General features: G+C 36.4%; 1 protein-coding gene across 3 annotated transcripts in view; it reads right to left on the bottom strand.

Annotated features, from left to right (window-relative positions):
* Nucleotides 1–12,524, bottom strand: part of usp28 (ubiquitin specific peptidase 28) — a 41,373-nt gene that overhangs the window by 2,590 nt on the left and 26,259 nt on the right. For all 3 annotated transcript variants that reach the window (XM_030153840.1, XM_030153839.1, XM_030153841.1), the window contains exons 19-25: nt 12,201–12,455; nt 10,083–10,178; nt 8,235–8,413; nt 7,426–7,504; nt 3,597–3,676; nt 3,120–3,243; nt 427–625 (exon numbers count right to left, since the gene is read on the bottom strand). In XM_030153840.1, coding sequence (XP_030009700.1) covers nt 427–625; nt 3,120–3,243; nt 3,597–3,676; nt 7,426–7,504; nt 8,235–8,413; nt 10,083–10,178; nt 12,201–12,455 — 1,012 coding nt within the window. The remainder of the gene's footprint in view (nt 1–426; nt 626–3,119; nt 3,244–3,596; nt 3,677–7,425; nt 7,505–8,234; nt 8,414–10,082; nt 10,179–12,200; nt 12,456–12,524) is intronic.

Below are 12,524 nucleotides of genomic sequence, written 5' to 3'. Positions count from 1 at the left end.
TGGATCCAAATGTGTTGAAGACTGCAGTGCACACGTCATTCGACTTGAATATTGTTGTTTATATCTATAGATATTTTTATATATACGTTTATACTACTGTTATTGTTGTTATCTCTATATTGATTTTTCTCAATATCCTTTTACTTTGGTACTTTTTGTGATTGTTTCAATGGTTCTGGAATAAAGGAGAAGCAGTTTGTCATTTTCAAACATGTTTCACAGTTCTACTATTTTTGTGTGTATTCAAATAATCATTTAATTGAAAAGAAGAAAATAATCAATAGATTAATTGATCACAATATAAATCAATAGCTGCAGCTCTACTATTTTGTAACTGAATGTCTGTAGAGCAGGGAGAGAAAATGCAACCGCACATTTTATAATACACATCTCAAGATAAAATGGGAGAGACTTTGAATGATGTACCGTTCATGTCTCGGCCCAAGCAGCAGCACCAGTGACTGCGGATGCTCTCCATCGCGTCCCTGTCCTCCTGAGTTAAAGTGGGGTCGCGGCTCATCAGGTGGAGGCAGGGGATGACGGCTTCGTCCATAATGGAAATACCTTCCTCCACCTTACAGTCATCACCGCTGCAAAACAGCTGTGATGCACTTTCATTCAGTACCTGTGGGTTAGAAATGACGACAACAGAGCAGAGGCTGCTGAGATGAATTTCATTAAGATTCGCCTGTTTTCATCAGTGTTTGGTGTGTTCTTTTGAAAATTAATAGGTTACAGGTTACTAGATACCCTGTTAAAATACATAAAATGCAATTTATTGAATTGCTTTGTCAGAAGTAGATGGAGCCACTGCGACCTCACCTGATGGTTGTTGGGCTACAGAAGAACCATGTAAAGTTTGCATTTTGGACATGTTAAAATCATAAACCCCATCTAACATTTACAGAATAAAATCATTTCAATGTCCTGAGACCCAGCAATGCATTTCTGTCCTCTGTAGTGAACAGGAGTTTCATAGTTTCATAGTCCAATGCAAAGGACATTATCTGAAAAAAAAGTTGCATTATGCTGTTTCCAATCAAGATAATTATTTAATGTAAAAAAAAAGCCAAAACTTTTATTTTCCTGGATTCGCAGGGGGTTAAAGTCCTTTAGGTGCAACTTTTGAATCACCACAGTCTAGCTCAGTGTTTGTCAGTGGGGGCAGTACCACTCCCAGGGGGCATTGGGACATCTTCAGGGGGCATTTAGAATGAGAAAGGTAAGAGGGGGGCACTCAGGCACAAATGGGGGGGTGTTAGTCACTATTATACATTACAACATCATACATCAGCCCCCCCCCGCCCAGTGGAAGGAGCCCAAGTCCAAAGTTTTAGAGGCAAATACTCACATACTCCCCCCAGGTCTTATGGGTAAAATTTGTGAATGAAAAAAACAGAGAAGCACAGGAAGTCAGGCAAACATGAAGCTGCTGCAAAAGTCATGAAGTGTACAAAAGCATATATACTATTGTGATTAAAAGGTATATTATTCATATTGGCAGTGACACCAACACCAACTACATCCCAACTGGATATAAAACAGCTCTTAGTTTGCATTCATAATGGTCTAAACCTGCAGAAACACTGTACAAGCTGCAAATAAAGACAATGAATGTCATATTCTACATTTGGCTTGTTACTGAAAAGAATATATTCACATTTGATCCCTTTTATAATAATCAATATTTTGATTAATGACTGTAATTTAATTACCTACTGCTCCCAGGCACTGATTTCACCAGGATAATATTTTTGCAACTCAGGAACTTGCCTTCACTGGCTCCATTAGAAGAGATTTATTTTGGATTGAAATAAATAGGGATGCATCCATATGTTGGTCAGACATTGACTGATAATGGCATGTAAACTGATATTTTTTTTCCACTGATGGAGCCATTGTGTAATCCAAGTTTTTTTTCTCATACATTTTTATTTTAAGTTTGTTTATTCAGAGATAATGTGATGATGGTTTCAAAATAATGACTAATTTTCGATTCATAATTAAGATTTTTTTTGTTTTTTATATTATTTTTTTTTGTTGGAATATTTTATTTATAGCTTTTTAACAACAAAAAGCACAACATACAGAATACATGCACAACACAAAATATCAGACAAACATTGATGTGGGACAGCCAGGGCACCAAGTTCTATGTTTTTTGTGAGTTACAATTATCAAAACAAAAACCTGTTCCATTTTATCAATACAGGGTGTCCCATATGTATCCATACATAGGAAAAATAAATGTTTCTTGACATAAACCATTTTTATTTATATAATATGCTCTATATGACTGCCATTTGGTCAGGAACACATTTCAATGCATGTCCTCCACTGCTGAAGAACTATAAAGAAGAAATATAAAGAAATACATGTTAGAACCATATGTATTATGTCTCCTATGTATGGAGACTTATGGGACACCCTGTAGAAAGCATCTCATTAAACCACTGCTAAACTTTTTCAGTTTAATAGTATTGATTTTTTGGCTGCAACCATACAAGCTTTGAGAACATGTGTTTTGATGGGTTAAAAAGGCTTTTGTCCTATCAGAGCAATCAAAAATTGTCAAACAACAGTCTGGCTAAAAATCAATTCCACATTGTTTAGAAAAACAGTTAAATATATTAAATATATTACCCCAGAATCCTCCCAACACAGGACAATGCCAAAATGAATGTGCTAGTGATTGTTCTACATAGAGTTATATACTTAGACAACAATATGCACAAATCAAATAAATCAGTATACATTCAGATTGGTGAATATTATATGTGGGGTACCTCAAGGATCAGGTTTAGGTCCTAAATTATATATTATGTACATAAACGTCATTTGCAGCATGAAATGTGTTAAAATTTGTTATTTGCAGATGACACAAATATTTTTTGTTCTGGTGTGGAATTTCAGCAACTTTTGACAATTTTTCACAATAAATAATAAATAAATTAAAAAAGTGGTTTGATATAAATAAATTGTCTATAAATTTGAACAAAACTAATTTTATGTTATTTGGAAATCATGAGAGAAATACAGATCTAAAGGTAAGCACTGATAAACACAGAAAGAGTAACTGAAATGGGAGAAACTGTGTTCCTTAGAATGGCTGTACTCACTGTGAGGCATTTCCTTCTGTAAACTGCAATTAGAGATGAGTCCACACCACGTTTCTCTCCGTTTTTCAGCAATGTGGCGTTGGTCTCATAAGCGTGAGCCAGGTAGGTCAGTGATTCCCTCATCCTGCAGCAAATACAATAGCCCCCTGTGTCAGCTTCTACCAAAAGTCAAGTCTGCAAATATTCTGCTTAACAAAAGGCTGATTTAAGGTGTAACATAACATTTGAAATAGCAAACCACATTAGAGCTGCATGTGTGTCACAATAATCATCTGTTGAAAACACAACAGTGGAACCAATGTTTAGTGGTCGGGGAATTAGGGAAACAAAGGTTCCATTCAGGAAAATTATAATGTTTTTTATTGATTCAAGTTATTTAATAGTTTCAGCTCTAGTACTAACCGCTGCCTATCTGTAATATTATTAGAATGAACACAAATAAGCAGATGAGAAGTCCAGTGTTGCTGTTGTACTTACTTCCCATGCTGATAGTGCTCCAGGCCAGTTAGCAGGTAGACGAACACTGTCTTGAACATCCTGTAGTCTTCATGCCACTGCTATGAAACAGCACAAACACAACCAACATGGGTCATTATTTAAACATTTCACCTGCCTGACTACACTGAAACTGAAAACTGCTGTGTCTGCCATCTTTTGATAAATTCAAGATTCATCTTTTGTAATAACAAGCAAGTTAATTTTCTTTTTTAGCTGCTTTTGACACTTTGACACAAATTTGACATTATAATTTAAGACTAGTCCGTGTCTGCAGTCTGACTGGTGCATATTTCTCTTGCTCCCTGCGGCAGTTTTGATGGTACAGACTCAAATTCAAACAAGACCAAATAGATCACAAGTTCCACTGATCACAGATTTACACTGGATTAATTTCTCTAAATAGCCACGCAAATATTCCTTCGCGGCGAACAACTTAGCTCCCTCCTGGAGGAGGACTAAGTCTGGTGCCACGGTACAGTGTTAGACTAGGTGAGAAATAACTAACGCTGTCTTGAATGCTACATTGGAGCACTACAGCTGCACCGGTGGTCAACAAAAATAATTGGTTGTCTGCATAAAAAAGGGGCCAAATGCCAGTAAAAAAACTCAAAGAAAAGAAGTGATAGAAATAAAATTAAGAAGACATTCAGTGCTTTCACGTTCAAATACAGGTGACTTGTAGTTTTACTGTGGGTGTTTCTAAAAAAATATGACCAATGGCCCTGTAGCTTGTAGCATGTTCTATCAAGAATCAATAACAAGTGGAATTTACGAGGTTGTCAGGTTCTGTCGCTATGTTAGAGTCCTGTGGTCTTGATGCAGGAGATCAATCTCCCAATAAAAGTGGGTGGTACTTTCACTGGACGATAACTCAACAAATTAAATGACAGTCCATACATGACTTATCAGTGCTCAACAAACTATACTGATATCTCTAACCATTTCCATTTTATAAGCCATCAAAATATTGCCTGCTATTTAGGTAAATTTTGAATATTTCAAAAAAATTGTCAGAAATTAAAAAAAATCTAAGTATCTCAGAACTGTGAACAAACTTTGTAGACATTGTCCCAAGGAAGTTACATACATAATTTGAAATGAATCTGACCAGTAGTTTTGTCAAAGAAGATGTTTGAAGAAATTGCTAACAAAAACGACAACAACAGCGGACACAGCACCTTCACAATAGCTCATGGCCTATCAGCCAGTGAGCTAAAAATAGAGTGAAGGAAGCTATAATGTTTAGTATCATCTGATGCAGCACAACATAAATACATAAGTGGTGGGTGCTCTCTGTTACAGTGATAATCTACTATTGATAGTTGGAGTTAAGTTTTCAATCTATTAGAGACAAAATAGATGAAATACTTCCAACTATCAGCTCTGAGGAAGCTCAGGCTGTAAACCTAGAATCTCCTATAAAACCCTCTGTAATATTAAAAAATAATTTCACCACTGTAGACCAAGCTGATATAACATCAATTATTTTGTCCTCTAAATCATCAACTTGCCTCTTAGACCCAATCCCAACCAAACTTTTTAAAGATATTCTGCCCCTTACTACTGACACTATCCTAAATGTAATAAATACCTCATTAGTAACCGGCTACGTGCCACAGTCTTTTAAATATGCAGTCATTAAACCACTTTTGAAAAAAACTCCTCTAGAGCCTAACATTCTAGCCAATTACAGGCCTATATCAAATCTCCCCTTCCTCTCAAAAGTCCTTGAAAGAGTGGGAGTTAAATAGCTATGTCAGCACCTACAGGACAACAGTTTATTTGAAGATCTCCAGTCTGGATGTGGCGCTCATCATAACACTGAAACTGCACTAGTCAAAGTTACTAATGACTTGTTACTAGCTCCTGCTGCTGGACTGGTCTCGATCCTGGTTCTGTTGGGCTTGAGTGCAGCTTTTGACACAATCAACCACAGCATCCTACTGTAGAGAATAGAATGGGACATAGGCATTGGAGGTGCAGCCCTCTGCTGGTTTAAATCCTATTTATCTAATAGCTACCAGTTTGTCAATGTAAACCAATGATCATCACCATGTTCCAGAGTTATTTATGGCATACCGCAAGGGTCGGTCCTCGGGTCCATTTTGTTTACATTGTATATACTGCCTTTAGGTCACATTTTAGAAAACATGGCATTAATTTTCACTCTTACGCAGACGATACGAAACTGTATTTATCAATTAAACCTGATCAGACCAAACAAGGGGATAAACTTAGTGCCTGCGTCCAAGACATAAAGACCTAGATGACCGTTAATTATCTTTTACTTAACCCTGAAAAAGCAGAGCTCATTATATAACAGGTCCTAAAAATGTGAGAGACTCCCTAACTGACCAGATAGTCACTCTGCACAATGTGAGTGTAGCCTCTAGAGCTACACTTAAAAACCTAAAAGTTTTATTTGACCCATATTTATCATTTAAAGCACATATTAGACAAGCCTACAAAACAGCTTTCTTCCACCTGCATAACATAGCCAAAATTAGAAATGTTCTGTCTAAAAATGCTGAAAAATTGATCCATGCATTTGTTACTTCTAGACTAGATGACTGTAACTCCCTACTCCTAGTGTGTCCTAAAAGTTCTCTAAAAAGATTTCAACTGGTTCAAAACACAGCGGCAGGAATATTAACAGAAACTAATAGAAGAGAGCACATCACCCCTGTGCTACAAGCCCTTCACTGGCTTCCAGTCGAGCTTAGAATTAAATGTAAAATCCTCCTTCTTACATACAAGACCATTAACTGTATGGGCCCTTCTTATCTCAAAGATACTCTAGTACCGTACCATCCTAGCAGAACACTTTGCTCCCAGAATGCAGGTCTACTGGTAGTTCCTAGGGTCTCTAAAAGTACAGTAGGAGCCTTTACTTTCCAGGCTCCTGTCTTATGGAATCAGTTTCCAGCTAATATTAAAGAGGCCGACGCTGTCTCTACATTTAAGATCAGACTGAAAACATTCCTCTTTGAAAAGGCTTATGGTCAGGCTAGTTAAAAACAGACTGAACCCCACAGTTCAGTCTAAACTGCCCTAGGAGCAATAATGCTGGGGGAAGTACAGTGCACTGATTCCTATCATCTGTTTCAGTACTAATAATCTACAATTTTTAGTTTTCTTAGTCTGTTCACTGCTATTCACCCTGTATTGTAGGGGAGTGGCTACTGTTTCAGATGTGGCTGCTTAAGGCCCAATGATGACGGGACCTGAGGTGACCCATCTGTGCCCTGTCCTGACCTCCTCCCTTACCCTCACCTGTCTGGATGGCCCTCCTCACCCTCAATAGATGTACCCTCTCAGCAGTCTGCATGTACCCCCACCCTACTGCATCCTTACAGACTGGAATTACATCAGCAAATGGATGTCCATCAGTCCTGGTCTCATCTACAGCCTGTCCATCCATAGGAGTGGATCTCTCCTTCACTGTGGTTCTCCCTGATGTTTCCCACTGAGTTTTTTGGAGTTTTTCCTTGCCGAGAAGGAGGGTCTAAGGATGGGGGATGCCAGGGACATTGATCCATTTGCTTTATCAACTGTTTACTAACTCATTACTTGACTGTTTGTTCATTTTCACTGTGTTTTTTTTATCAATTCAACAATTTCTGTAAAGCCCTGAGAGGCAACTTTATTGTGATATTGGGCTCTATAACTAAAACTGAATTCAATTGAATTGAATCTCAAAACTGTTAACTTCTTTATGAACTGGGATGAAAACAATAAACTGTACCAGAGTGAAGCTTTGGTGAAAAAGATTTCATCCTTTTAAATGTGACTATATGATAAGCAGTACCAGGTATTCATCCATGTCCATATCCTCTGGTTTGATAAGACGCAGTTTGGCCCGGGCTTCCCTCATGATGCTGATGGCCCTGAATGTACAGACAAGGACACACTGTATGTAGAGAATGGATACATCAAAGCAGTATTGATAAAGAAAAGCCAGAAGAAGTTGCCATACTCTGATTTGGACACTAGGTGGCATCATATGCATATGAATGATCTACTGTATCCAACTGTACTGGACATGTCCTCCACATTATACATTCATTAAAAAACAGTATATAAGTGCCAAAGGAGACAAAGAGATTGATGTGAATTAATACTTAGTAAATAAATAAGTACAACATTTATTTATAAAACAGGCTAAAAGTAGTTTTAAATACATTAAATAAAAATGTAATAATAAATTAGAAAAAAAAAAATCTAACTTTAACTGTTGAGTAGATTTTTTGGGAAAACTGAAGAGCAAGATAATTTACAAATTTTTCACATTTTAAAAGCAGTGGTTTCAATTGCTTTTAATTTCCTCCCAATTTAGCATTTTACATAATATTTGTATTACCTCAGTGTGCATTAAATAATGCTTTGACACATGAAATATGATAAAGTGATGATGTTACATTATAGATTAGGTTTATTTTTAATTGTTTGGGAAAAAAGACTAAAATAAAAGAGATTTTAAGTTAGGAAAATACATTTTATTCAATGTTTAAACTTCATCTCCACACACTAAAATAAAATGTCCATTAATCACATTTTACAGTGTAGTTGTGATAAAAGAATCACAGAAGTGATTAAATAATGTATGACAGTTGTTACCTCTCATCAAAGCTCAGATTGCGATCGGTAAACTGTTCCAGCAGTGTCCTCTCTATTACACGCTTCGGTGCTTTGTTCTGGAAAAAGTAGACAAGGGCGTGTTGCAGACGAGCATCTTCCTGAGGTGTGGCCTCCTCCTGGGAGAGCTCATACAGACGGCAGTACTCCTCATGGAAGGCCTGCAACAAATACAAACCTTTCGCTTTGTTTTCTCAAAGTTTTCAGGAATGCTCATTCATGGCTAGAATGTAACAGCTCCAGAATTATTACAGCTTTTAAGTCAAGTGGTGCACTTTGAGTACAGTTTTATTCTGAGGAACTGACTTGAGTTTTAGTTGAATTTTTATTTAGTTTTAGTTTTACTTTGAGTTTTTCAGGGATACAGTAAAAGACCACTGATAAGAGCTTAATTGAACTCAGATATTTATTTTATATTATTAACCTTTATTTAATCAGGTAACTCCAATTGAGGTTAAGAACCTCTTGTGCAAGCGACTCCAGGATCAGCAGCAGCAAATACAAAATACAGTCACAAGATTACACAGTTAAAACACAAATAACAGACACATTTAAAAATAAACAAACAAGTAATAATTACATTTACAGAGTGCAAGTTGTTGAGTTGGCCTCAAGAACTCTGTTTGGTTTGATGTTGACATATTCTATGACATGCCCCTTCAGACCATCCACGAGTTCAAATAATGAGGTTGCTTTAAAACCCAGTGAATTACTTCCACCTGCAGAGCACTTAAACGCCACAAGAGTTTCCTTTCTCTGACTGGTGTTGAAACTACACATTGTGTTTTAAAATGTTTTGATACTGCATGTTTTTGTTTTTTTTTTACTGTATATCATGAGGAAAGCCTTGCATTACAACATAATAACCCATTGTTCATTAAAAGTTCCATACTGAAAATTGTGATATTTCATACCATGAACCTTTTATCTACAAGGTTCATTTGTTATATTTTAATTTGTTTCTGTGTAAACGAAATATTTTTTTTGCTGCTAGTTTCAGTTTTCAATAACTATAATAACCCTGAACAGCACTATGTGCAAGCTTTAATTGTAGTGCAACCTGCTACAAAAAATATATATTAATGTCCAGATACTGTTTAGGACTGATTTTACAATTAAAAATAAAGGAAGAATCTCAGAAAGTACCTAGTATTATGCAGATTATCATGTATATGTTTTTGTAATATTGACAGTTATGATGGTATGATGTGACGGTTATAACTTTATTACTGTTATGACAGTCTGTGACAGTCATCATTTTCAGCAGTCGAGGAGATGCTTCAATCAGACAAAATGATAACAAGCAATAGCTTTAGGGAGGAAAATACCAGTTTAAACAGTTGCCCAATGGCAATATATCCAGTGAACCAGTGATGAGAAAACAACCTCTCTTTCCCTGGTTTATTATTTCTTCTTATTTTCTTTCTTGTTATCACAGGGATATGACCTTTGTTATCTCCCAATAACAAAATAATTAGCAAGCAATCTTGACATCTTGGAATTAAATACATTATTTCAGAAGCATGGCATAAAAATACAAAGAGATACATTTTACATTAAACTCACTCGACTTATTACATTTTCAATTCAAAAAAGGTGGGACATTGTTCAAAATGTAAATAAAAAAATGATTGTAATGATTTCGAAACCTCATGACCCTATATTTTATTCACCATAGAACAGACAAAATATATCAATAGTTTAAACTGAGGAAATATACAATTTTAAGGGAGAAAAAATATTGAAATTGGGGTTGGGAAATTGGCAAAAATCTATGTCTAACTATGTGTTGATGGATGAAGAGCAGATGGTGTTAAAAGAGCATAGTACCTTAATGAGGCCGGCTTCAGGACCTTCCTTATCAAACGTCTGTCTGGCCTTGGCGATGGCAAGAATCACACCCTGCATCGCTGGCGTTAGCATCATCTGAAATCAGAGAAAAACAGAGGTCACTATCACTGTGATAGACTGAAGCCAGCAGGTAAAACATTTTATCCTGTTACACTTTCTCATGCGTGATCAAACTTTTATGACACAGTTGTATACTTGTTTCTCTGGCAGGAATGATATCACCAAAGGAGCTGCTGACAGTTGGGAATGCAGAAACACCACTAAAATAGGTCAGATGGGTCACGGGGCAACACAAATGAACCAGATGATAAAACACTCTGGAAATAAATCAAACAAATCAAGCCAGAATTATTTTGAAAAAACAAAAAATTAATAAATTTTAAAAATCAGGTGAGCAGATAATTTATTATGTCACCAGTCTACCTTCTGCTTAAACCTTAAGCTACTATACATTCTATATGTACAACACACAATATATATAATACACCTAATATATAGTTTCATCTGCAGCTTTTCTGAAATACGTATTTTCAGTTTGACCTCCAAATAAATCTGTACATGTTTGCGCATTGGTCTTGATTTGTCTGATGTGTTTTAGTGTTGTTATGTTCTGCTGTGAACTTCATCATCACAAAGTAATCAGAACTGAAGAACAGATGTAAGAACTACAAAGATGAAACTTAAGTGGATCTGAGCTGCAGTTTTACTTCAATTACTTAGCTAGCCCTAACAGTATGATCCTAATAGGGCAATTTTCAGAACAGATTTACAGCATTTGAGAAGATTTATCTAATCTTGCAATAATTATCCCTATTATTGAGTGCCCCACACTTTCTTTCCCACTGTTTTAACTATTGTCAGTGGTGGTTGCAATCAACACTACACAGCTGAAAGTCTGGATTTATTCAACAATTTGCAACTTTACACATTTTATTTGCTCCATTTTTCATATTACAAATGTGCTTTTTGTCTGAGGGACCACAATCAATTTTTTCAGGTCCTAGTGTCTACAAACATCCATCAACCCCGCCCCCCCCCACCAACTTTATTAGGAATTTTAAGTTTAAATGTAAAATTAAAGCTGCTAGAGATAAGACTTTTATTTATCCCACCATGTGGACATTTCACAGATAACAGCTACAACATAAATGCATGGATTAGTCTCACCACGTCTGAGTCTATGATTACTCCTATATTTCTAACCTGATTTCTAGATTTTAGAGAAAAAAACTTGAGGTGATGGTGACAATATTTCTTTGCTTCTGTGGCCCAGAGATGATAACTTCAGTCTCTGTTTAGTTGGAGAATGTTCAATCAATTTATCAAATTTTATTTATATAGCGCCAAAGCATAACAAAAGTTATCTCATGACACTTTAGATATAGAGCTGGTCGAAACCAGACTCTCAAGCCAATTTACATAACCCAACAGAATCCTCCAGGAGCAAACACTTGGTGACAGTGGCGAGGAAAAAAATCCTTTTCCCCCCTTTCCTTTTTTTGTGTTGCATCTAAACAGTAATCTGTTCAATGCAGTGACACAGTGAATGGACTGGTCCATCCTCACCTGCAGTGAGTGTATAAATCTGACTGTCATCTGCATAATTATGGTAGGGTACATTTTTGCTTCATATTAACTGTCATAAAGGTTGAACAAAACAGGTCCTAGAATGGACCCTTGGAGAACTCCTCATGGATGTGCTCAGACGGGAGATAATTTCATCAACTGTTTTGTCATTGACAGGAATAAAGTGTGTCAGTTCTGAGAGAGAGGAAATTTCAGTTTAAATGTTTTATATATATATATATATATATATATATATGTGTGTGTGTGTGTGTGTGTGTGTATATATATATATATATATATATATATATAATTTATTTATTTATTTATTTATTTTTAGCTTTTCCACTTTGGTATCAGATTCTGCTGTAGAGTGACTGACTAAGTTTGAAATTTTGATCTTACATTGAATAAAAACAGTGGACTGATGACAGCTACAGGTCTAAGTTGAGTTAAAAGGGTCTGAAGAATGTTACAGAAGAGCATATCATCTGATGTTTTGGCTACTGAATTCTTTTTCTAAGCTAGAGTTACCTCTTCATTGTATCCATCAGCATCAGCCCTGACCATTATCCTGCCCACATTGGGGATCTCCACCTCTGAGATCTCATTTTCAGCTGGCCGCTGTTGAGCTGGAACCTCCTGCTCTTGCTCTGCCTCCTGAGTTTCTCTGGAAGTATCATGATACTCTGGAACTTCAGGATCAGGGACTGTCACCTCGGTGACATCTGGCTCCACATGGAAATCAGATTGTGCCTGGACACTGACCTCTGTTTCAAGGGTCGAAGGCTGTGATGGGAGGTCAAAACAAGGCAAGGCATTAAAATTTCACCCATCAAATTTATAGCACATTCATGC

Source organism: Sphaeramia orbicularis, chromosome 14 (assembly GCF_902148855.1).
Source record: "Sphaeramia orbicularis chromosome 14, fSphaOr1.1, whole genome shotgun sequence".
Taxonomy (NCBI): domain Eukaryota; kingdom Metazoa; phylum Chordata; class Actinopteri; order Kurtiformes; family Apogonidae; genus Sphaeramia; species Sphaeramia orbicularis.
Note: the sequence above shows the minus strand (reverse complement) of the source record. Positions and strands in the feature narration are given on the sequence as shown.